Source organism: Mus caroli, unplaced genomic scaffold (assembly GCF_978045245.1).
Source record: "Mus caroli unplaced genomic scaffold, Mus_caroli_1 scaffold_3, whole genome shotgun sequence".
Lineage (NCBI taxonomy): Eukaryota > Metazoa > Chordata > Mammalia > Rodentia > Muridae > Mus > Mus caroli.
This window is the reverse complement of record NW_028227258.1, coordinates 7,005,621-7,032,373: the sequence shown is the minus strand read 5'-3', so window position 1 is coordinate 7,032,373 and position 26,753 is coordinate 7,005,621. Positions and strand designations below refer to the sequence as shown.

Sequence of the window (26,753 nt, the reverse complement as noted above, 5' to 3'; positions counted from 1 at the left end):
GTTATAGGTGGAATCACTCCCTCCGTTTCATTTTCTGTTGCTTGCTGGAAGTGTGGAGAAATACAGCTGGATCCTGTGCATTGATCTTCTTTCCAGCAACCTTGCTGGGCTCATGTTCTGGCTCAGTAGAATTTAATGTGTCCCCAGAGGCTGTGGATGAAGGGTATGTGTCCTTCCCTTCCAATTTTAAGAAATATAACTACAATAAAGAGGGATCCTGGTTATTTTAGCATGTGATTTGGTGTTAGCTTCCTGGGGACAAGATGATGGTGGCCCCTGACACTGAGAACATTTGTAGCCACCAGGACAGAGATTGGTCTACAACCTCAGATGGCTGTACCACTCTCTACAAAACAAAGCAACACGTGCAACAGCTGCTGTTTAGAAACAGGCTCCATTTGGAAGCCCCCTCTCCACCAACACACTCAAATTAATCTTACCCAAACTAAGGCAAGAAAGCAAAACTCACATCCATAGACAGTTCCAACATCTAAAAAGACTCTAAATAGGATTTCAGTTGCTTAAGTAAGCGGAGGATCAAGAACCATGCTTACTAAAAGAGCAGAAACCTCACACAGAGCCAGCTCATCCCCAGGCCGTGCGGTCCCACGCCCTCCTGTCTTGGTTTATGTTATCAGCGGCTTCTGTGAGTGCCGTGGTTTGTCTTCACTTTCCAGGACACAGTTAACGACTCGTAATGAAAGTGATAAAACGATACATAGTGACTATGAAAGACGCATCGTCGTAGCCAGACTCGAATTCTTCCACTCCAAAGGGGAACTTTACCCAACACTTGACATCACATGGTACTCTGGGCAAAGATGGTCTCAGTGCTGCCCTCTGGTGGTAGATGTTGGGAGAAGGCATAGGCAGATGGCAGGAAGGTGCCTTTCAGCCCTATTTGGCAAAGTCCCAAGATGCTGACCAGGGTGTGATGACATGCAACAGACAGCTTTTATCATGCTGAGTGTGGAGGGAGCAAAAAGTGTCATATAGACTCACAGTTTAGGAGCCTGGGACAGTGTGTGGCCCTGTTGATGGGAGATAAGTGCTTCACCAGTAAGGTTTTCATCAGAAACAGACATTGAGATTAATATCCCATGCAGACCCGTTCCAACTACCCATCTCCTCAAACTCTGAATTCTAAAATCCAACTTTTTCTCACTGAGACAACTGAGGGGGAAACATAGAACTAGACTGGCCTCGGAGGAGGCTAATAACCATTTACTAGAAATCTCATTTTATTTCCTGGAAGGCTGGCTCTCTGCGTAGACAGCACCACAGGACACTTTACAATTTCTTATCTGAGTCACATATTAAATAAGCCTACAGATTATGTACGGCACCACGAAAATTTGCTGACAATTATGCTGATGTGACTTTTTTTTTAATCATTGAATTAGAAACTTTTTTTTAAAATCACTGATTAGAAACAGGTAATTTTTTTTTGAGGAAAAAGTTAATTCTCAAAGTGTGAAAAGAGCAACCGAAATGATAATTTTCCAGTAAGTTTGTTCACTTTTGAAATCTGAGTGGCCACTTTCCTACTTTCACTTCGTTCAATTTGAATGTGTTCAAATGCTTTGACAAGGAATCATGGAAACTACGAAAGTTTGAGAAATAAATGAATAATTGGGTCCTTTTCATGGCAAACTTGAGAAATGATTTCTTTCATGACAATATTTTTAAAATCTGGGCTGATTGAGAAATAAACATTTCCACCATGTTGTGACCTATGTGGTGTACGTACACAGACGTGCGCACGCGCGCGCGCGCACACACACACACACACACACACACACACACGCACACGAGCAAGCGTGTGCATACACCTGCATTTGGTTCATGCATATATGAAGGCCAGAGGTCAACACTGCACATGGACCTTCTCATATGATTTTTTGAGGCAGGTTCTCTCACTGAACCTACAGTTTGCTGCTTTGGAAGGCTGGCAGGAGGCTTTGCTGGACAGCTCCTTCCAGAGGTGGACTTGTGCTCACCCGGAGCTGGTTTCAGAGGTGGACCTGTAGGCGTGGAATTTTTCTTTCTTACGTGGGTGCTGAGAATGTGAGCTTATGTACCCAGGCTTGCACAGTAAGAAAACTTTACCCACTGAGCCATCCTCCAGCCCTAGCCTTTCCTGTTCATCTCTTCTAGCCTTCTGTGCCTCTTCTGTGTCTCAGTACACTATGTCCATCCTCCTCTGATGTGACACTGGAGCCTGAGACCATCTGTTCCTCCTTCCTTCCTTTCCCTTCCTTCCCTTCCTGTTAACACACTTTTACTAAACTCTTCCTGCAGGCAAAGCTGTCTTCTGAACACTGGGCCTCTAAAGCTACACAATCCCTAGGGTAGACTACATTTTCTTTTCCATTGTGAGATTTCCTGTGCCTGCCAAAAGCCCAGGTATAAATTAAAGAGAGAATGCATAAATGATATTTAGAATGCAAACCCTTCCGTCTAGGAACCTCGCACGCTTCGGGCTATGGTGATAAATCTGAATGCCCCGGCACAGGATGTTTGCTGTAGAGAACAAACAGGTTATGGTGAACAAGGGACACGCGTTAATTCATTCCGGGGGAACTGCCCGTGAAGCAGCTAGCGGCATTTACTACCAAATTGCACATTAAATCCCCTCTCCTTTCTTTGCAAAACTGCACAGATTGAGGTTAAAAAAAAATAACGAGAGTGATTTGATTGTGTGTGCATGCCCACCATGTTTACTTTATGTCGCTTCCTTTGCTGCCTAAAGAGCTCTCTCCTGCATTTATTCTGTGTGAGTTGCAAGTGGCCTTCCTTCTTAAGAAGCACAGGCGGCGTGTGCTCCTCAGACATGGCTTCTGTGCTCTGCCTCATGCTCGCAGGCTTCACAGAGGAATCACATCAATCCGGGTGGATTTTAGTGCAGGACTGGTCCATTATGTCCTCTCTGCACAGTCATGAGGACTTGAGTTCAGTCCTCATATCTGATGGACAAGCCTTGGGCTCAGTGGTGCATGCTGGGATTGCCAGTGCTGAAGAGGCTTGGTAGCCAGACAACAGCCTCACCAAGCCAGACAGCCTCACCAAGCCAGACAGCCTCACCAAGCCAGACAGCCTCACCAAGTCAGACAGCTTCACCAAGCCAGACAGCTTCACCAAGCCAGACAGCTTCACCAAGCCAGACAGCTTCACCAAGCCAGATGGCTTCACCGACTCCATGAGCTGCAGGCCAATGGGAGATCATGTCTCAAAGGGAACATGGGCTGGAGAGATAAGTCAGGGTTACCCCTGACTTGCTCCTTTTCCAGAGGACTGGGTTTGGTTCCTGGTGCCCACATCAGGTAACTCCTGAGTATCTAACTCCAGCTCAGGAGATCTGATGATGCATATCTCCATGCACATCTGCTCTGACTTGTACATACCCATACCTATACATAAAAAGCAATACAAAATAATCTTAAAGATAATTGGGTGGATATCACCTGAGGAATAACACTCAAGGTTGGCCTCTGGCCTCCATACACACACTCACATATGTGCGCAAAATACAGTCACACATATGCACATTCACATACGCACACACACAGACATGTATACTCCCATTGTCTGTCTGTCTGTCTATCATCCCATAATCATCAGAAGTGTGAGGAACACTTTTATTCCGTTCCTATTCACAAATGCATACAAAGATGAGCCTCCCATACCAGATTTATCCTCACTGAGTACAAGAAATAGTGAATAAATCTACTTTCTGAGTAAACAGACCATTTTTGTGACTAAGGTGGGAAACAGTCCCAAATATGGCTCTTTCTACAGCGCACCTACCGGAAGGTGTTGCTCCTAACAGCAAACGCTATCTTTGAAGAGCCACACCAAACACCAAAGCGGCCCTGAGCCATGCAGTACCGCGGCGGCGTGGAGACAAGAGTCTGTTTTTGACCATAGTAACACTCTCACGGGAGCTGTTGTTTGTGAAACTGTCAGACACCTGGTTGTGAAATCAAGGTTCCTGGAGATGTGATCTCAGAGAGAGGTGAGGAACTTTGCAACATTTGTACTCCTTACTCAACAGTGTACAAACCATTCTTAGTCTGTGTAAATAAACAAGACACTGTCAGTGAGAAAGCATCTCCATGAGAACTTTGGAAATTTTCAGCTTGCTGTTCTTTCCCATTGCTGGGGATAACCAGAGTGCAGGCGAGCCTCAAGCACACACGGATTTCTGACCCCGGGTGGGGCTGCTGATGGGATAAGTATTTTTCTCTGTCACCCCATTTCTATCTACTGACCCACCTACTTCTTTCTATGTTCTATCTGTAAGTCACTTCAGATGAGAGTGCCAAAACGATGAAATAAGGAGGGGTCAGCCTTTCACAAACAATGCTGGACAACTGGAGAGTTGCACAAAGGAAACTCCATGCACATCATATATGCAGCTAACTCAAAATGGATCCTGGGCCTAACTCTAAGACGCTAAGACTGTAAAACTCCCAGAAGAAAATGTAGTAGTCATTTGGCACAACACTGGACTAGGTGATAGTTATTAAATCTAACACTAAAATTATCAGTGAGAAATGAAAACATAGATCAATTATTATTAAACCTAAAAACTTTGTGATCCAAAAGATGCCAAGAAATAAAAGTACAGTCTACATATGAGAGAAAATAATTAGCAATTCATATAACCTTCTATGGAACTTGTATCCACAATATGTAAAGATTTTTAACTCATCAATAAATAAATAATCCTGGGGCCAGAGAGATGGCTCAGCAGTCAAGTGTGCTTGCAGTGTAACCATGAGGCCTGAGTGTGGATCCCGGCATGCCCAGGACTGTGATGTCTGCAGTGTGGATCCCAGCACGCACACAGCTGTGATGTCTGGCAGGTGCTTGTAATCCTGGCTTCAGGAGGATACTGGGAACATGCTGGCTTTCAGCTGAGATGAGAAAACAAGAGTCCCAGGTTCAGGGAGAGACCCTGCCTCAGAGGATCTCAACAATAAATATACAAGGAATGCAGAGATGACTCAGCAGTTATTGCACTAAATTCCTGCCAGATTGATATTCAAATTGACCAGAGTTAAACTTCTAAGGTCTGAATTACCCGGAAGGAGGACAGGCATTTATTAATTGATATGTGTGTCATGGTTTGGATCTAAAGTGTCCTCTCAAAACTCTCAAAACTGATGCGGAACAGCAGGCTCTCAGTGGCATAGCTCGACAACAGGATAACTGGAAGAGGCCAATACTGGTGGTGTCACAGAAGCCAGAGAGCTCTCATCAGACCAATGGCTCATGGGGGTGAACATCTGCAAGTGAAGATGTGTGGACAGGGGCACACTGTGGTGCACACCGTGACACACTACAGCTTCCAGGACGAGATGTTTTCTATCCTCTGTTTTGTTTTGTACATGTGTTCTTTAGTTTGGAGGATTTGCAAGGGCAGAGAGCAGATACAAGGGGAGATAAGGGGGACTGGGGTGCATGATGGGAAACTCGCAAAGAATCAATGAAAAGATTTTTGTTTTTTTAAAGAAAGAAACAAAACAAGCAAGCAAACAACAGAAGTCTGGCCCTGAGTACAGCTATGTTCAGGGGACTTTCAGGACAGCAGTCGGATAATGTTGGCTCTGATCTCACTCATGGATTGTCCGGTTGGTGCGTTCATAACTGGAGCGTAATGAAATGGTGGGAAAGTGGGGCAGAGCCTGGTTGGAGGAAGCACAACATTGTAGCTATGCCTTGAAGGGTTGTGTCTTTTTCCCCCTCCACAATTTAGCTCCTGAGTTACCACACGATGTGAGGCTCACAATCTGGAATCTGAAAAGGTTGAACAGTGTGTTTGTGTGTGTGTGGGGGGGGCGGTCTAGGGGTAGCATTCACCAAAGACTGAGGTAATTAGGGGGAAGGGCAGAGGGAGACATGTTGGTAAAAGTTGTACAATTTCTGCAGGCATGGTGGACATACACCCATACCTCAGCACTGGGAGAGAGCAAGCAGGAGGACCAGGAGTTGGAGGCCACCCTTAGCTACATAGTGAGTTCTAGGACAGCTTGGGCTACATAAGACCTTGTCTCAAAACAAGCACACAAGTACCTACCACGCAACGATGTCTTCAGCCCTCAGCTGCTGGGCTTTTGCTATGCTGCAGTCTTTAATCTATTTCTTCCCACGTGTGTCCAGGCCAGCCCCTATTATTTGAAAAGCCCACACAGAAGTAGACATGGAAGTCCATGAACTTTCTAATTGCTTTTATTCCCTAGGATTTGTATCTTTGTTTAGGACAGATTTTCAATTTTTAAAGTTTTCATCTGACCTATCCACTTCTGGCTTTGACCAGAATAACTCTCCTGCTCTTAGAATTTTGATTAGTGATTAAGGCTTCATTAAGATAAGATGTATAATATGATGCTTGTGAGTTTGGGGGTAGATATTTGCTCAACATCCATGGGCTTTGGGTTGGGGCACTAGTACTAGTACCTAGTTTCCTAAGGAGGAAAACACCAACCACTAACTAAAGGAAACCCCAATGGCTAATTTTATACCTGCAAAACAGGACACAGAATCATCACATCCCCCTTAGGAACTCAGATGTAGCATGTTATCACTGTGATCCCAGCACTGCCTCGTTATCACTGTGATCCCAGCACTGCCTCATTATCACTGTGATCCCAGCACTGCCTCGTTATCACTGTGATCCCAGCACTGCCTCGTTATCACTGTGATCTCAGCACTGCCTCCTTATCACTGTGATCTCAGCACTGCCTCCTTATCACTGTGATCTCAGCACTACCTCCTTATCACTGTGATCCCAGCACTGCCTCGTTATCACTGTGATCCCAGCACTGCCTCCTTATCACTGTGATCTCAGCACTGCCTCGTTATCACTGTGATCCCAGCACTGCCTCGTTATCACTGTGATCTCAGCACTACCTCCTTATCACTGTGATCCCAGCACTGCCTCGTTATCACTGTGATCCCAGCACTGCCTCGTTATCACTGCAGTCCCAGCACTGCCTCGTTATCACTGTGATCTCAGCACTGCCTCGTTATCACTGTGATCTCAGCACTGCCTCGTTATCACTGTGATCTCAGCACTGCCTCGTTATCACTGTGATCCCAGCACTGCCTCGTTATCACTGTGATCTCAGCACTGCCTTGTTATCACTGTGATCTCAGCACTGCCTGGTTATCACTGCGATCTCAGCACTGCCTCGTTATCACTGCAGTCCCAGCACTGCCTCGTTATCACTGAGTTCCCAGCACTGCCTCGTTATCACTGTGATCCCAGCACTACCTCATTATCACTGCAGTCCCAGCACTGCCTCGTTATCACTGTGTTCCCAGCACTGCCTCACCATGGGAGGGATGTTTTGAGGCTCCTTCCCACCCCAGTGCCATGATTCGTGAGAACTCTGAGTCCGAGGCCAGAGTGGGCTACACAGGAAAGCCTATCTCAAAACCAGATAAGAAGAAAAAAATTGCATCTGCTTGTATCGGTTCTTAGAAATGAACCCAATGCAAAAATAGATCAAGATGACGGCATTATTTATCTCCAAGTGGTGAGATTTGGGGACATTTTCTTTCTATTTTTTCTTTTCTACACTTTCAAAATGTTAATATGATCTTTAGACAAAGAAAATAGAACAATAATTAGTTTCTCTTGGAGTTTTGAGATTTCTCTTCTGATGGTACATGTCAGTTATGAGGAGCAAAGAATGAGGTACTTCTGCGGCAGTTAGAGAGAGGGAAGAAAAAAGGAGAGGGAAAATGTGGGTGGGAACACTGGTTTCCAAGGCAACATCATTGTCAAACCATGTCCATCAAAAGAGGGCTGGATAAACGTCATGTGGTCCAGCCATACGGTAGGCTATTGGCCTTAAGACAGCACAAAGGTAGGATACAGGCTACCGCGTGGAGGAACCATGAAAGCACCTTCCTGACTTTACCCTGTGGGGGCGAGGTGTCTCTCAAAGGCTTCATGGAGGAGGCCTGCTCTCTTTTGCTCTTCTGCCCCTGGCCATGGGAAGGCAGAACCTCCTTGGGACCTGGAGACTAGGCCTATCCATGGAGATAGAAGTAGAACTGAGTTTCCAGGGACTAAGGGAGGGAGGGACAAAGTCCTTGGAAATAAGTAGCTGCATTCACTGCTCAACACGGTAAAAAAATGGTGAGAATTACTTAACTCTTTAATCTAGTGGACAAAAAGGGCCTGGAAAACAAAAGCCTGGCTGCAATGAAGAGGCAGCATCCACCAGCAAGTGCAAGTGCGGTTCCCGAGGCTGTGCTAGCTGGTCCTCTGCCATTCATCCGGTGTGGGAGCGGGGTGCCAGACCTCTAAGGGCAGACCTATTCTGCCCATGGACGGGAAGAACAATGCATTTTGAGACTGTCCCATAAAGATATAATTACACAGACTATAAGCAACCCAGAAAAGTCACTAATTAAGAGTCACTAATTAAGAGAGTTACAAATTGTTGAGCTGTGAAATTTCTTTCTAGGAAACAAAGTAATATCCAGTAAGCAGGTCTGCCCTTCCTGTGGATGGCTGTTTTGAGCTACAGTCTTTACGGAATGGGTAAAGCTGAAGCCTGGCCCACAGAGGCAAATAGGAGGCTGTGCATGTGAAGAGCCCCTCATCTATCCAATCCCACCCCCACTGGGCCCCTCCTCTCCATCAGTGTTCTGGAAGTGCCACACGAGGGGCTACCCCTGGCTGTTCCCCAAATACCCATCACTTAGTGAGATTTAAAGAAAAATGTCAAGAGGGATGAAAGGATTACGGAGGATGATTTATGAAATTTAAATATTTCTTCAGTTGGCAAAATGGGTGGGTGAGAGGGAGGCAGGGAGGAACCGGCCTCATCTGAAAAGTGCCTGAGGGCAGTCAGCCACTAGGAGAGAGGCAAGGTCATGGGCAGCGACTGGGAGAGAGGTGTGGTCAAGGGCAGCCACTGGGAGGGAGGCATGGTCAAGAGCAGCCAATGAGAGAGAGGCGTGGTCAAGGGCAGTCAATGGGAGAGAGGTGTGGTCAAGGGCAGCCAATGGGAGAGAGGCGTGGTCAAGGGCAGCCAATGAGAGAGAGGCGTGGTCAAGGACACGCATTCCTTCCAGGGCAGCCAAGGGGACTTCAACAGAAATGTCAATGCTCGGTTTCCTAGCAGCCCAGCCTACCTGGAATGTATTTTAGTTTTACGCTGTTGAATGAATTAAGTCATCCCATCCATCGAAGAATCAGTGTGCACCATCTACGCACATTGTGATAGGTATGAAGACTTCCATAAGGAAGCGTACTAAAATACCAAGGGTAATTATGTTTTAGTGAGAAATTCATGAGTAAGGCTTAGTTTTTCTTTACCTCTGTCACGTTGCCACGCACACCCACATTTACTATAGGGAAAAGACTGATTTTTTTTTTTTTTCCAAAGCAAGCAACCTGGCTCTTTTTCCTGGTGTATGGCTTCCAACAGAAGGGACTCTGTGTTCTGTACTGTGGTCTATAAGCAAGGTCTGGGTGAACTGTTGTTGAGCTTGGGTGTCCGTAGGTTGGCATAGAAACCTAGGAAATACATAGAGGAACGCCTGGCTGCTCTCCACCCTTGAGACCTTCCAGAGGTTTCACTGTTCTGTGGATTCACTAAGAAAAGCTCTTTAGGGCCCATAGAGATGGCTTAGCTGTTAATGGCACTGGCTTCTCTTCGAAAGGACCCACCCAGGTTTGGTTTCTAGCACCCACATGGTAGTTCCCAACTGTCTGTAACTCCAGTCCTAACTCCAGCCCAACACCATCTTCTGCCTTCCATAGGACCAGGCATACATATGGTGCACAGACATATACGCAGGCAAAACATCCGTACCAAGGAAGTAAATAACTAAAATGTCCTTTACACTGGAAAAAGTGACACACATTTCCCATCTCTGCACTCTAAGAGTAGAGTCAGGGGTTGCAAGTTCAGGGCTAGCCTAGGCTAACTAATGAGACTTTGTCTCTAAAAGCAAAAGAAAAGATGAGGAAAGTAGGTCATGTACAACAGCGCAGGTAAGTGTCTGGGTAGCACACAGAGCCCGTCTCCATAGTTACAAATGGCCTTTGACTAGCAGATAAGTCAATGCTGAGGTTGTCATCCCCCAGGGGTTTGGGACTCATTGTAGACCACAGTCACTCTGGGGCCTGGTTACTCTCGGATTCTTGAGCCTATTGATATTCTATTCTCAAACAGGCTATTGGATTATATGCAATGATGTAATAATGTAATATGTAATAACGGGAAGCTCCTGTGATCGCTCACAGATCATTCAGAGTCTACCCAAGACAGCTAGACTGAGCTTTCTAGAGCCCCATGAAGATTTCCTAAGGACTGCAGAGCCCTCTGCTTGCAGGGAAGGAGCTGGCACTGTTCTTCACTCTGGTCTTTATTTTGGGTCCCTGTACCTAATTATAGTAACCTTGCCAGTGTCATCGGTTAAGAGTTAGGGACTTTCAGAGGGGATAGGCCATATGAGCTCTGCCTGCTATGGTTTGAATATCAAACGTTCCCCGCAGGCTTACTTTGCCTTTGGATGTTGGTCACCAGGCTTGAGGTCTACAACCCTGCCCCATTTTCTGTCAGCTTTCTGCTTCCTAATTCTGCTGAGGTGTGGGAGAGGCCAGGGATAGCAGACCAGGCTCCCTCCATCTCCAGAGGAGCTACTTGCTGCCATTTTCCCTGCCATGATGATCCATGTCCCCCCAAACCACGAGGCAGAGTAAACTCTTCCTTTTCAGAGTGTTATGTCAGATTATTTGATCACTGTGATGACAAAAGCGACCACTGTGCTCCTTAAGGTACTGGATGCTGATAGCAGAGCCAGAAGTGCCCCACAGGTCTATACAGTAGAGTTGTACCACACCTTCTCTGTTCAGCCTTGGGAGGACCCACCTCTCGTTCACCCCCTATAGGGATGTAGCTTTTACCAGACACTCAATGACCATCTTAGATTCCTCCCTGCACAACTGTGAGGAATGTCTGGTCTTTATAAGTATTCCCAGGATCCAGGACTCTCTTATAAAAGCACAAACGAGGCACCATCACCTGCCATTGCTGTAGACTCACTGGGACAAGGTACCGTGCTTGCCTACGTTGTCCTTCTCTGACATCGATGTCCAAACTTTGGACTTAAGAATCCATCACATGGTGAGCCTACATCAAACCCCACCCATGTCTGGGGCAGGAGCATGATTCCTCGGGGTCGATTTGTGGCAAGTGTAGGTAGTACCAGGGTGGAGCTTCTCTCAGTGCCGCTGTTGCTGAAGCAGATAGGATGGGAGTTCCCACGAGTTCCCACAATCCTCATCTGCCTTCCTGCACCATAGAACACACACAGAACATTACGACTTTTTGTGCATTCCTTGTTCAAAACTTGTACAAGTTGAATAAAACTGAAGAAAATGGGTTTTATGACTTTTGGTGTGGAGTGAGAGTTGCAGGTAACTTGAGACACCTTGCATATGTCCCCGAAGCCGCCTGGCAGGTGCAAATTGCTGAATAACTCCAAATATGGGTCCCATAAACCTGCCGTTCATTTAGATGTACAGTATGTGTTTGTGTTTCCAATCAAATAAATGCCATTGGATGAATTAAAACCAAGGCTTCCTCTTGACAAGTTTTTTGTTACTTTATGGCCAATTTCTCTCTGATGAAACTAGAATAGAACCTTCCCTTTCCTCAGATGTCGTTAACAAAGGTGATTTCAAAGAATGGTAATTGTTCTCTCTATAGCTAAATGGGAAATGAGAGGCAGGAAAACCACCCTTTACCTTACTCTATGAAAAGCCTGTGCCTGGTAAGTCTGCCGCCCCACGGAGAAGCGAAACACTATAAAGTCCCCAGAGTCCCTTCACTCCAGGTCCCACTGATTCTGCTGCAGGCGGGGAGCTTAATTCTCATTGTCACCAGCATGCATTATGCTGTCTCTGCAGACAGCCCGCTTCAGCCCTAACCATAACATCACGGTTTCCTGTTTTGCTCAAGTCGGCATGAGGCATTAAGATATACAGAAAGGTTCAAAATTAGACAAAGTTGAGCTGCCATCTGGGACCATCTGAGACTCTTCCGGCAGCCATTGAGAGGCAGTCTTGAACCACGAACCTTCTACAGTTGAAGAAGCTGTATTCCGACTGTCTGAGCATTCTAGGTGGCAAGCTCAGAATCTTCACGCAGGCAGAAACCCGAGTTGTCTTGATCCCCTGGCTGCCAACCTCACCGACGCTGCCTATAGCACTAGTGTGCTGCTGTGAGCAGCAGGCTCTCTTCCCTGTAACCAAGAGCTACTCTAATCACTATACCAATGCCAGAACGACCTAGCTGAAGCACACATCTGAGGTAGTTGCTTCTCTACCTCACAGTGCTTTCGGGATAAATCCAAGCTCTGCAGCATGTTCATTGTCCTAGCCAAACCTCCACTGTTACTGGATATATGTTTCTCTGCCTTTCCCTGTGGATGTGAGTCTCAGAGTTGGGGGTCATGCTTTATCTCTTGTCTGCTGCCTCCTGATCCCAACACACAATGTTAGGTACAAGCTAGGCACATGCATATAGCAGACTAAGGAATGAGTGCATGTTTTTTAACATCTCTGCAGGCTAACTTAAGCCTAGAAGTTACGTAGCTCACTACAAAAGAGCCTAAACACATCCTCTTGCTTCAACATCTGGTCTACCATTTGGAAGCTCTGTGTTTTCAAAAGATTCAGAAATTAAGGCTGGGTATGTAAAGTCTTTCTTCCCCTATTTATCATTTTTGTCCATTCTTATGATTAATGAGTCTATTAGCCAGGTTTATTCAAATATAACATAATCAAATGCGGCATGATCACAGCTAGACTCAGCAAGGATTTACTGAGATCTGATACTTACAAAACACAATACGACTAAATTATGTTTAAGAAGGCGGGCAGACAAGACTGGGAGACAGGTGAAGAAATACCAATGGAAATACTATGTGACAAAAGATGTACACAGCTACAAAGAATAGCTTGGCACTTGCTAGGTTACATTGCTAATACAGCCAAGCACAGTAGAGTAGCATCTCCATCAGCAATGAAGTCCATACACAGGGCTGGCCCATAGGGTCATGTGACCAGGATACTGTCTTATTTGCATAAGTACACGCTGTGTGCCAAACAGCAGAATTCTCAGGGTCAGGTGTCATTGATTACACTTACTTCTGCACTGGGCAGGGCCTGGGTGTTTGTCTCATTCCCCTTCCTCTCTAGTACCGACTACATAGTAGGTGTTCATCGTGTATGAGATGAGGTGACTGATATGGGTGGTCTAAAGGAATGTCTCCCTCCTTTGCATGCAGGTTTCTGGGGGAACTTTAGAGAGAAAGCCTTGGTCTGGGTCTTAATGAACAATTAAATCTCTAGTAAACTGAAAGAACATTTTAACTATGTGCATGTGCCTGGCGTCAGTATGTGCTCATGTGCACCTGAGTGCAGTTGCCCACAGAGATGGGAAGACAGTGTCATAGACTCTGGAGCTGGAGTTCACAGGCTGCTGTGAGTCACCTGTGTGGATGTGGAGGCCCAAGCTTGAGTCCTCTGCAAGAGAAGTGCCCTTTTTTCACTTGTGAGTCATCTCCTGCCCATGGAAGGGTAGTTTCTGCAGAAGGAACAGCAGATGTGTGTAGGTGAGCAAGCTGTGCTCCCGGAGTGTGTGGAGCCTGAGCTCAGGGGAGCTGCAGGGGTTGGGGCTGGAGAAGTAGGTCATGCAGCCCCTGTTGGTCTTCCTAAGGGGTGTGAGCTAGATGTTCTAAGAAATGGGCAGGCGCTGGAATGGAAGCTTGCAGGGAACATAAGCCAATCTGTAAGTAAAAATGCAATAACACAGGTCAGTCATTTGAGATGTCCCATATGTGCAATTAATTTTCAGAATATGCTTCTTATAAGGAATAATTGTTTAACTCTGCACTTCAGACTGAGAACTCTCAGCATCTGTGTGCTTTTCAGACACCGTAGATAGCTCCATCGTCACAAAGACAGAAAATAATAATAACGAAGTTTCCTTTCCATTCTGAGCTGCAAGAACTGTCAAGGTTAACTTTCTCCCTCGTAGTTTTTAACAGGTTTCTTGTCTGCCTGGAGTAATTCAGAATAGGCGTTCCATCTCAGAGGTCAGGATAGGCTATGGGATTTGCAAAACCACAGTCCTTCAAACTCTTGGTTGGCTGGGTCTCTAGATGACACCCTCTTCCCTACTGGGGAAAAGGTAATTTCACTGAATGAGTGGCCAGGCTGTAGCATTTCTGCATGTCATTAACCACTATACTCCCTTTGGCCTGATTACTTTGTGTGCTGGCTAGTTTTTTGTCAACTATACACAAAAGATGAAGAGGGGGGACCTCAACTGGGAAATGCCTGCATCAGATGTGTGTGTGGGGGGGGGCATTTTCTTCATTAATGAGTGATGTGGGTGGGCCCAGATCACTGTAGGCAGTGCCACTCTGGGGCAGGTACCCTGGGGTGTATAAGACAGCAATTGGAGTGAGCTGTGCAGACTAGGCCAGTCAGCAGCTTTTCCTTCTGTGACTGCCAGACTTCCCTGAGTGACTGCCAGGGATCAGGGCCATGGAAGCCAAATTAACCCTTTCCGTGTTTTATCACAGCAACAGGAAGCCAACTAGGACAGGAATTTTTATCAGTGAGTGTGGCGGACATGACCATGATGCTCTGGGGATGATTGTGAAATGCTTATAATATTGAGCTAGAAAAGAGAGTGAGCGTTCAGAGGTTAAAGGGCTACTGCTCTGTTGGAGCAGAACTGATAAAAGTGTTCAGAGAAAGGCAGGTGATGGAGGCCTGGCTTGTGAAGTTTCAGATGGAAGTAATGTCTTATTAATCACGGATCTGTGTGTGCGTGCGTGTGTGTGTGTGTGTGTGCATGCACACCTGGGTACACGCACGCCTGTGTAGGTGCATGTTTGTGTATGATGTGTGTATGAGTATGTTATGATTGTGTGAGTGTGATGTGTGTGGTGTGTGTATGAGCATGTGTGTGGTATATATGTGATATGTGTATGAGTGTGAGCATATGTGTGTGTGATATATGTATGGTGTGTGTGTAATGTGTGTATGATTGTGGTGTGTGTGTGTGTGTGATGTGTGTATGAACACATGTGTGTATGAATGTATGATGTATATGTATGTGATATATGTATGTGTGTGATGCATAGTGTGTGATGTGTCTATGAGTGTGAGCATGTATGTTTGTGACAGTGATGTGTGTATGAGTGTGAGCTTGTGTGTGTGTGTGTGACTGTGATGTGTGTCTGAGTGTGAGCATGAGTTCCACACAGCGCACATAGGAAGTCAGAGATCAGCTTTTAGGAATTGGTCTCCCTCTACCTTTCTACCTTGTTTTGGAGGCAGGATCTCTCCGTTGTTTTTGTCTCTGTATGCGTATGCCAGGCTGGCTGGTCCCAGGACTTTCTGAGTAATTCTCCTGTCTTCTCCCCTTGTTTCCTTTAGACTGTTGGGATTAGAGATGCATGAGACAGGGTTGTATGTGGTTTTGGGGATCAGTTTTTAGGCCTTCAGGCTGTGCTGTAAGCGGACAGTTTTACCCATGAGCCCCTCCCCAGTTTGCTTCAGTGACTTTTAACAGCCAACTTTACTGAGCTGCAAATTGTTCCAATTACATCAGTGCCATGTGTTCCGTGCCTCCTTTAGAGTAGCTGTGGCAAGCCCAGTCATTGGTAGAAGACTCTTTTCAACTATCTGGAGGCATATTCTCATATTCATTTCAGAATAATGAGATCTTTAAATATTTATTGCTTTCCAATAACTGGGTAGGCCTAGGCTCTTCATTTTAATAAATTCTGTCCAAATAATGACGAGTCACTGCTTAGAAGATATTGGCCCTGAATCCCCTCATGATAATGAAGCTCACATCAGGTTCACATTTTATCCCCAGCTACCACTAGCTGTGACCTTGGGCAAATCACACCACTACTCAGGAATGCCTTTTGATAATTATTTTAAAGTTGCTTGCGTAACTCAAAAATTCTGCATATGTCTTAAGAGACCTGATTAGTATAAGATGGTAGAAGAGAATTAACCACAGAACTACCAACTGGGGCAGAAAGAAACTAATATTTATGACATGAAACTAGTCCTCTTCAGTAACCCTAAATGGTCAGGCACTCTTGACAGAGGCTTATGTTAGAAGAAATTAAAACTATTTATATAGACAGTATCTATTTGACAAATATTTATTAATGAGCCAGCATTATGTTAAAATGGAGAAATATAAGGACAGACACAAAGAAAACATCACAGTCTCTGAAAGCCAGGTGCCTAGCTGGGAGGCAGATGATTTTAGACAAGGGACAACAGCAAGCCAGAGTAACTATTTCTGTGAGTCTCCAGCTATAAAAAGACAAAACATGGAGCCCAGATCTAACCTGGGCTACATGGCCGGGAAGACCTGCCTGTGGTTGGGCTGTCTAAGCTAGGAACATGCATCCTGTAGTTTTTATCTGGGAAATTATAGTGATTGGAAGACACAGTAAAAGTATCCGTTTGCCCTATGCCGTCCTAAACACTTAGGACAGAAGCAGTATGTCACAGAGAATCCGAGCACGGTGTATAAATGTCCTCACTGCCACATCCTAGCAATCACCTAACTATAAGTTCACTGTTACTTAAGAGATAATCATTTATTGTCTCTCTAAGCTTACAAATATCCACATTTGCTGGAAGAGTGCATGGCATGCAACTTGTTGACCAACACCCGTCTCCCCTTTCCTCTCCTTGCATGGCTATCTTCGCAGGACAGGAATCACATCAGAGCTGCCTGGCCCAAGGGTTATTATAGACACGAACCTATCTAACAGGTGTCGCATTTTCATGACAAACCTGATTGAGAGTGTTGCCTGCTGACCAGCGCAATCACATCTACACTCACCAAAGTGTAGGGTTTAGCTTCAATATGACGCTAAGGGCATGCCTGGTACAGAGGTAGCGAAGTCACTCCGGAGACTGTGTCTCACCGCAGGACAATCATAAAGAAACTTAACATGTATGTAGAAATCAATCCTCTTTGCAGTTTTTTTTTTGATGCCCACGTCGTTTGCTGACTAGGTATCAGAGCATGCACCCACCCCAATTAAGAACAGAACGTAATATGGAGGCTACCGATGCTTGGCTACCGATGCTTTCGCTGTAAAGGCGTGTTTAGTTTCTCGACTGAGCAAGCGCACAGGAGGCCTTCTTGGAGTCAGCGCTCCCCAGCTGACTCACTCTGCCCTGGCTTTGTTACTTAAGTAATCTTTCTCCATTGTCTTTCCTCTCCAAGGAGATCAAAGGCCCTTTGAGGGGAGGGACCGTGCTCTTCAGAAAGCCAGTTCTGACACTGTTAGGCCTTCAGTGAGCATTTGCTAATGGCTGCAGTTCCAAACCTTCAGAGTGAACTGGCTACAGGACAAGTCTCTGTGATGCTTCAAACAGCAGTCCCCAAACTTTAATATGCACACAAATCACAAGGAAGCTTGCTAAGTGGATTCCCACATCTCCTTCCCAACGGTTCTTGTGTTTTGAATCTTACTTTTTTTTCTTCTCCACAAATATACTAGCAGTTGTTACTTTTTTTTTCTTGCATAACAAATTAGGAAAACAAGACCTGCAAGGGCCTTGTGACCACAGGGATGTTTCCTGCGGGAAAAGAACTGAGGTAAGCTGGGCTCAGCTCTGCCCCCACATCCTAATTTCTTTCAATTCGCTAACCAGTGCCAGGCTCTACTGCGTCCAGCTCCTGAAACCGCATTCATTGGTTAAGACATGCCAAGACTTTATTGCCACAACACTGGATTCTAGTTCAAGAGCAATAGACAAATTTAAATTTATTTCAGATATTATGGGATACAAGGAAAGAAAAAACTAAGCTAATGTGACTGATAGTGGCCACTGGGGAGGGGACAGCATGTGTCTCATTAAAAGATGACATGTAACCCCAGGGTTCTGTGACAAGAAAACCTTGGGGAAGAGTTTTCCACAGAGAGGAGAGTAGGAAGGCCCTGAAGTAAGAAACTTCAGAGGGAGCAGGCTAAAGTCACTCAGCAAGGACATTAAGTCAGAGGGTTACAAAAGTCCTACCTGTCACAACAGTGGGAGGGGTGTCAGTATTTTAATCATTGTCATAATTATTGTCATAGGAACATTTCTGTAGTTAAAAGTAGCCACCTTGTTGAAACTATTCAATATTTTTAAAATTTGCATTTATTTGTGTGTGTATGTATGTGTGTGTGTGTGTGTGTGCACATTTGTGGGATGTGGGTGTGCATGTGGGAGGGTAGAGGACAGCTTGTGGGTGTCATTTCTCTCCTTTTACCTCATGGGACCTGAGGGTGGAACTTAGGTCATGTGACCTGCGGAGTCATCCCACCAGCGCACATTGTTGAAACTCTGCACTCTCGGAAGCTGGTTGACCCCACGGCTCCTTTGGCTTTGTCATCTCATCAGCGTTGGCAGATTTCACGTGCCAATATGTGAACACCGAAAGGTAACGCTGAGCTTCCTGGACACGGAAGCGATTTATCACTGATTGGCTTACCCAAATGCCATCAAGTAGAGCTCAATACATGGTGTCAACTTGTCGCCAGGCATTTACAGACTTTCTAAACTAAACAGGGATTCTTGGCCCACGACTCTGAAATCAGTTATGTGACATATTTTAGTCTGATCATTTATCAGCTGCTGAGCTGACTTGCCCATCTTTCCAAGGGACATCTACCTATTAATAGTAACAGCACGATCGCCAGAAAGTATCACATAACCAAGTGCCCAAGGAAGGAAAGAACGAGGCACAAACCTGAGGTCGGCATGTGCCGCACCATCCCTGGAGGCTGCTTGTGAAGGAAAGAGAACTGCACCTTCTCAGCTCCAGCTGTCACTCATTGGCCTTTCCTTAGCCTCCCTCGGCAGGAAAGGGCAGGCTGGTGACAGGTGGGCCTTTTGTGATAAGGGCCTGTGCCCTGGAAATGGGAATCAGCTCAGTTGTAATTCACAAGCTCTACCAGATGGAAAATGACTTTATCTACCTAGGAAGATCTGGACTAGAAACGGAATTGAGTTCTCTGTCTCCTTTCTCGGTGCTGGAAGACTCGGGTCTTTCCTCTGACAGCTGCTTGATTGAATGTGGAGAGAGAGAGAGAGAGAGAGAGAGAGAGAGAGAGAGAGAGAGAGAGAGGGCGGGAAGAGACAGACAGACAGAGAGACAGACAGACAGAGATACGGACATAGAGAGATAGAGGCAAACATGTGTGGATGTTTCTCTATACGTCGGTGTGTCTCTGTATTTCGTTTGGTTATATTATGGTAGAATAATAAATAAGGGAGTTTCCCAAGGATATGAAAAATTGGTTTCTTCTCTTGTACCTGGCCAGTCTGGTTAGCCATCGACAGCTTCCAAAACTGACAACCTGAGAGTAATCTCTGGAAACAGATGCAGGGGCTGCTGTCATGAACACCCAGCAAGGTGGACATGAGTTGGATGGGAAAGAGATTGGGAAAGAGCAAGTCTACTCAACAGAAAATCGGCCTCTCCATGACCACGAGCATGACTGAGTGGTCTTTGTGTACTAATGCAGGATTCTCTTTCTTATCATCTCGTCTATGAATGATGAGCAGGGCCCATGACCAGGCAAAGGAATGTGGTAAGCTTAACACGCACCAGCTTGACTCCGCCTATCATTTAACAAAAACACGCGGTGATTTAATCTCAGCAGTAATTTAGTTCACAGCCCTGGGTGATAAGACTATCAGTGCAGACAGCCTGGACTCTGCAAAATTCAGGTGCAGGGGGATTAGGGCCACCTGTTGAATTTAACCTGGGAATTATGATGCTAATTCCACCGTGTAGCTAAACATAAACGCTACATCTTTATCAGTCTTGGGGACCTGGAGCTGTGGAGCTGTGAACTGTTTCCTACATAGTATCTGTCGCTGGAGCTACAGTATCTGTGTCAGGAGTGTCTGTAACTCTCCCCAGTCTCCGGGAATCAACAGCAAATCTGACATCTGTTGGGATTCTGGTTCAATGTGTAGGAGCCTATGGTCTTGTGGTCATCGCGCTCAGTGTATCTGTGATTTTCCTGAGGCCTGATGTGAGATTGAAGAGAAAAAAGTCAGTCCTGAGTGTCCTGTGGCAGAACAGGAGAGCTCTCCTTCCTGACTCCGTTCTGTGTTAGCCAAAGAAAAGGTTTTCTTTAGCAGCATCCTAACAAATTACTCCAGTCACAGCCTTCTCACAGCCTTGCCTGATGGAGACTGTGGTAGATCTGGAGCAAAACTAAATCCAAGAAGAGCTCCTAGGTGTTTGTACAGAACGTGCACCTCAGGTGGCCATGTAGAATGGGAGCCCTGCCCACTTGGTAGGCCAGAGCAGCAGGAGCTGCCTTAAGGAGGCTTGTTGAAGCCCCTTTGAGCAGGCAGGTCTGCATTAGCTCCTTGGGACAAAGGGACATGTCCCATAGTGCCTGGGGGTTGCACTTGTTGCTTTGCTTGGTCTCAGTTTCCAGCCTTGGAGTTGAACTTGCCAGGTGGATTTCCTTCCCTCTTCCTTCCTCCTCTCTCCCTTCTTTCCTCACTCCCCCTCTCTCTTCATTCCTTGCTTTTTCTGTCTTTCTTCTGCCCTTTCTTTCTTTCCTCCCTTCATATATCCTTCCTTTCGTCCTTCTTTCATTTCTTCCCTCTTTCTTTCCTTTCTTCCACCTTCTCCCCTCCCTTCTTCTCCACCACCTCTCTCCTTCTTTCCTTCCTCCACCCCTCCTCCTTTCCTTCATCCTTCCCTCTTTATTTCCTTCTTCCTTTCCTTATTTCCTTCATCTCTGTTCTCCCCTTCCATCTTTCTTCGCTCCCTTTTCTTTTCTGCCCTCTGCTTTCTTTCTTTCATCCCTCCCCTCCCTTCCTCATTCTTCATTTCCTCCCCCTCCTCTTTGTCTTCCTTCTGTCTCTTTTCCCCTTCTACCCTCTCCTGCTTCTTTTGAACTTTGACAGAAGATACCCCTATGTAACTCAGACTGACTTCAGACTTGCCATTCCCCTGCCTCACACTCCAGTTATGTTGGGATAGCAGACGTGAGCACCCCCTGGGAGATGTTTCCTAGGGATGAACTGCATTGATATCGATAATTAAAGGTCAAGAAGACTCCCACGCCATGGCGCTTGCAGCTTCCCTTTCCACTGCAGAGTACTTCCATCTACAGGCACCGTTACACATGGAAAGGCTGCTGCTCGTCCTGATCACACAACTCTCTCATACACTGAACTTGTAACCAGCACACCTGTTTATATACGCATTTATAAAAGACCACCCTTAAACTCAGTCCTTCTATTTGGGAACAATTGACCACTAGGCTATGGAAGGAACAAAGTATTTGGGATATCTTCTCATATCCACCAGAACTTGCAAGGCATTGACCTTTTGACACTTTTTTATTCACAAATACTTCCAGAATTTGAGGCGGGTCCCTACTAAGCAACGAGTGTGAAAATCCAGGGCTGCACTCTGTTCATCTCACACCAGTGACCCACACACACCGCCATCCCCATCCCCAGCCAGACGCCAGGCGTAAACTTCCTTACAACCACAGCCCTTATCAGCAGCTTGCACATGCAGATTCCAAGTATGTAATCAATCAACAACCAAGAGAGCAAACAGAAGCTGTGACTGTTAGGCCTGGGCGCTGGCATTTACAGCCCACTCCAGAGGGCTTCCTCCTCAGACAGCCTCCTCCTGTCCACCTCTCTGAAGTCTCTCTAGTACAACTTCCACATTTTCAAAGAAATATCCCTTGCTTCTTCCGGAGAATGTGAGCCCCCTCCTTGGTGAGCCCCGCAGCAATGTATGTACTAGTGCCGACTGCACACGTCTGTCAATCAGTGAACCTTGTTACATGTCTCAGGACATGCCCTGTTTTCTTCCAGCATCCAAGGATGGGAAAGCTGAGCCCTGCATGCAATCCCTTTGGCGTCTCCCATCTTTAGCATTCTATACAGCACAGGTGAGTTGCAATATTTTGATTGTCACTTAAAGTCTGACTTACTCATGTGTGACAAGAGCTATCATCTCACACGGGAGGAACATCTGCATATACTACTGTTGGTTCACATTCATAAAATGCAGTAAGATACAAAGTAAAAGAGCTGAGAGATTTCAAGCCATCTTCTAGACAGGGAGGGAAAGTGTGTTTTAATAAAAACACACTGGCAATTTCAAATAATCAGAGATGCATTTAAATTGTATTAAAACATCTTTGGAATCAGGAAACCTGATTAGGTTTTTCCCAGAGGCTTCCTACGCTGAAACCAGAGATTTATTTATTAGTCTAAGGAAAGGAGGTTCAATTTAAATGAAAAAAAAAAAAACAACCCAGCTTATTAATTATTAGCCAAGCCACGCAGTTGCTTCCTGGGAGGCAAAGGAAAACAGGCTTTTAAGCCAATGGGAGCTGAGTGTGTTTCCAGCCCTCCATGCCTGCCAGAGCTGGGCTCCCCAGGGACTGGGGCCTTTCAGCCCAGAGCAGTCCCCAGCAGAGATCAGAGGAGAACCTGTGGAACTGAGCCCTGGTAGAAGCTCTCTCTTCTCCCCTCTGGTGGTGCAGGAGGAACCTTGGGGCTAGTCCCTGCAACATTTGGCTTCCTCCTACTCTGCACCCCCACCCCCCAACCCCACAGGGCTTGGCTGGAAAATTCTAGGCTCCAGAAACTGAACATCCATCTGCAGCTGCTATTACTGGGTGTCGGGATTCTAGACCAGGACCGATGGGGTTCGGGAGCCACTCACATCATTCCTATTCCCTGATAAACTTTGCATCCTTCTTGGAATAGAAAGTCACAACTTGCATGCAGCCCTTCCTGCCCTAACTGGTGTACCACCTTCCTGCTCCCCAAAACTAACAGCTGCTCCGGCGGCTCACTGCCCCAGGAAGGAGGAAGGGTCAGGGGTACAGAGTGCCCAGGCTGAATGGCGGTGGGAAGAACGGCGCACAAGCTGTCACCTTGTGGTCTGCTACACCGAGGTATCCTTCGAGCTGCCGGGGTCCTGCGGGGGCGGTTCTACGTGGCTGGGGACTGCTCTCCACAAGCTGCGTGCTGCCAGTCGCGGTTGCCTGCTGCTGCTGCTGCTGCTGCTGCTGCTGCTGCTGCTGCTGCTGCTGCTGCTGCTGCGGCTGCGGGGGGCGCTCCTTCTGGCTGCCTAGGCTGCTGTACACGAGCAACAAGCTGGTGCACATGGTAGTAAGCACTAAACACACTGCCAGACCATGGCGCTGCAGGCGGGCGGGCGAGAGAGAGCAGAAGACAGTGGCTGAGGGTGTACCAGGGAAGCTTGTCTCCTTATTGGCACCAAGCACAAGTCCGGAGCATCCGCCCCAGCCTTCCCAGCAGCCAGAGAGCAGAGGTGACACGGTCTTGCGCACCCGTCAGGGATGCTCCTGCATCGCTGCTCACAGCCCGCGTCTCACAGTGGAGGGCAGGTGGCGCGCGGTGACCAGTGCAAGGGTGAGCGCGTCCGCCCAGGGTACTTTGGGAAGGAGGATCTAGTCTCCACCTAAGCTGCTCGGATTCCAGCCCTCCAAACACCCTCTCTTCTGGCCCCCCTGAGGCTTCCTGCAGAGATCCCCGCTAAGTTTGAAATCCGACAAGAAAACCAAGAAAGTCAATGATGGTGCTTCCTCCCCGCCCCTCTGAGTTTGTGCCCAGCGGTCACAGTGGGACACCCTCCATCCCTGGAGAGGTCAGCCTGCTCCTTTGCTCTCCAGTCGCCCCTTGGATCACTCGCTAAAGATCCAGGAGCCCAGGCATCCCTAGTGCCCATCCCAGATTCCAAGCCAGGTAGAAAGTTGTCACCAATGACAGGTGACCTCTTGGCACAGGGATAGGTACCCGGAGAGGCTTCCCCAACGGTCCAGGAGACCCAGAATCCCAGGGGTCTTTGCCTCTGCTTGGCAGAGTTGGAACAACAGACTCACCATCAGGGTCTTCATTTTGGGCTCCTCTTTTGTGCGGAATTCTCAGGCAAGCGCGTCCGGAGCCACTTTTTCTTGGAGGTTGTCCATGGTGGGTGATGGGGCAGAGGCTGCTCAGATGCTCACCTGGCAGTGATGGCAGCTGAGCGGGAGCAGGAGCAGCGGGACCGGGAAGCGCTGCTGTTGCAGAGATTAGAGGAGAATTAAAACTGAGCCGGACCCTCCGAGTCTTAGCGATCCACACACTGCCGCCTGCCGCCGCCTGCTGGGTCCTAGAGTCCTCTGCAGTCCCCCTCCCAACCCCCAAACCATCTTTTCAGTGAAGTGGAATTTCTGGGGCAAGACTGTTACCATAAAGGTGCACCCATTCCTTAGTTTGAAGATTTATTATCTTTTAATGGGGCTGTCAAGTGAAAAGGACGCAGAACCCAGTTTGATCCTGAACATGGTAGCCATTTGAAAATTTACTAAATTTTCAGGTTTGTGTTTTTAATAAAGAAACAAGTTAACCTCCCAAATGTCAATAGATCTATTTAAATTTGCATTTGTGTTTACAGCCTGGCAAATGGGATCATGGGATTGTTTTCCTTAAAATTACGTCGCTGTAATAATTCCTAGTTGTTTTCAAATGTCCTTTCCCTCCCTAATTTTGCTTTGACAAATCATTAGTCTCCTGCTTCCTTTGGACCGTACCCTTCCATGCAAATGACTTCATTCATCACTTGCTTCCAAGAACACAATTTATATTTCTACTCAACCTTCGAAGTCCCTGGTGCTCATTTAAATGATTTTAAAGTTTTTGAAGCACTCGGTGCATCCTATTCCCGTGATTAACCAGGAACTGTAGAGTCTCCCTAATGTCAGTGAAGAAATATTAGCTGTTGAAGATAAAAAATGATCTTGCATCCTAAGAACCTGAAGGCTGTGATTGGTCCCTCCTGCTGTCTGGGGCACTGATACTTTCACAATCAGGACCTGGATTCCAGTTAAAAGCTGGATCATTGTTCAGTGCTGAGTTCAGATCAGTAGCCTGTTCTAAGTATGCTCTCGTCCCTACATCTAATTAGAGCAGCATTTGTTAAACCTCTAATTTAGCTGAAAACATATTTCAGCCACGTGACATTATTCAGTGAACATAGTCGTCTTAATGTCTCTCTTAACACTGTACTTGTAGCTGTGTGAGGTTGAAGATCACATTAAGAACAATCAGCAGGCCACCTGAACCTTGGGCAGGCACAGTGAGAGCCATTGCAACTCCCCCTTTAATCTTCTCTAATCTACCGCTCGATGGATGGCACAACAGGGACTATTTTTAACTTATGAGGCCCACGTCCAAACTCTATTAACAAAGTTAAAATTATTGGTTCAGTAATGAGCATCCAGGAGACAGAAGCACACACCATGGAGCCTTTCGAGGAAATCACAAAAATTGGAAGTGCTATCCAATACTGCCAGCAGTGCGGTTAGCTATTTATTCAATGTGTGCTGTGGGCATGAATAGTGCCCGTTGTCTGGACAGGCAAGGCAGCAGGCAGAGGAGAATCTTATCGGGTCTTGGCAATTCTTTATTGTATGGCTGCACTTGACACTCAAATTAATAAAACAAAGGACCAACTTGATGAATCATTGCAAGCAGATTATCTGTGTTTCTCCAACACGGCTTTCGAGATGCAGCCAGACGAAGCCCCTGCCTTCCTCAGATTGTTCTCCTCCGTCTAGCAAGCTGCCCAGCAACCGATAAAACACTTCTCATATATTCTGCGCTGCCAAAGAGAGACATCGTATTTATGACTTAAGCTCATGGCGGCACATTGGACATCTGTTACACGGTGTGTCTGACCAGACTCATTAAGCTTATGATTTTTCCCTCCTCCTGGGATGGCAGTTAGCTGGTCACAAAATTACTTACAAAATGAGTACATTTAAATGTTTAGTTCTGAGCTGGATTGAAAGAACTTTAAGGTATCTGGCTTTCTGATATTTGATTAGGATGGTAAGACTCTTGGAGGGATTCTGGCTTGGGAGTCAAAAGGACAAGGTAGGGCAAGATGAGGGTGGAGGAGATAAGGAATGGGAGCCAATTCACCCTGACGATTGATTATGTGGTAGTCACTGTCACTTGATAGTTCTGTTTAGGAAACATGGTGGTGGAAAGAGAGAGAATTAAGCATAAAAGTTTTCCTGTAAGGACTCAGAATTCTGTCTCTCTGTCTCTCTCTTTGTCTCTCTGTATCTCTGTCTCTGTCTCTCTCTTTCTGAGTATGTGTATAGTGAATTTAATGAACAGACAATGGAGGAGTTCTATCGATCCAACATATGTTTAACAAGTATCTACTTTGTTATGCACCTACTGTGTGCTAGGTACTGGGGCCTGGGCTTGCAGTTTCAAGGGAACAGCAGTCAATATTCAGGTGTGGACTTTTAGGTGATAGGGAGCAATCCATGTGCAGATTTGTTTCTTAGCTTTGCCTCCTACTCCATTAAGATCTGAGGGGTGTGCTTTTCATGGCAACCCTTACATTGCACCAACAAGTGGATCTCTGTGTCTGAGTCTAGCCTAGTCTGCATGTCAAGTCAAGACTACACAGTGAGACCCTATCTTTAAAAAAACAATCCAAGAGGTTTGAGATTTCAAGGGTAACCATGTACATGTATGTAACTTTATGCAAACCTTTCAGTTATTGATCTGACTAGCCAGAGTGAACGTAAAATAGGCAAATTCATAAGTATTTGATGGACTTGGAGGAGAGAAGACAGGTGGACAAGTC

At 46.3% G+C, this 26,753-nt stretch overlaps 1 protein-coding gene across 1 annotated transcript in view; it reads right to left on the bottom strand.

The window, feature by feature from the left end:
• The window catches only part of St6galnac5 (ST6 N-acetylgalactosaminide alpha-2,6-sialyltransferase 5), a 168,438-nt gene extending 144,226 nt beyond the window's left edge, over positions 1-24,212 (bottom strand). Inside the window, exons 1-2 of the mRNA XM_021158846.3 lie at positions 23,989-24,212; positions 23,017-23,286 (exon numbers count right to left, since the gene is read on the bottom strand). Of these exons, the coding sequence (XP_021014505.1) occupies positions 23,017-23,286; positions 23,989-24,003 (285 nt within the window). The 5' untranslated portion in view covers positions 24,004-24,212. The remainder of the gene's footprint in view (positions 1-23,016; positions 23,287-23,988) is intronic.
• Positions 24,213-26,753: the final 2,541 nt, after the last annotated feature.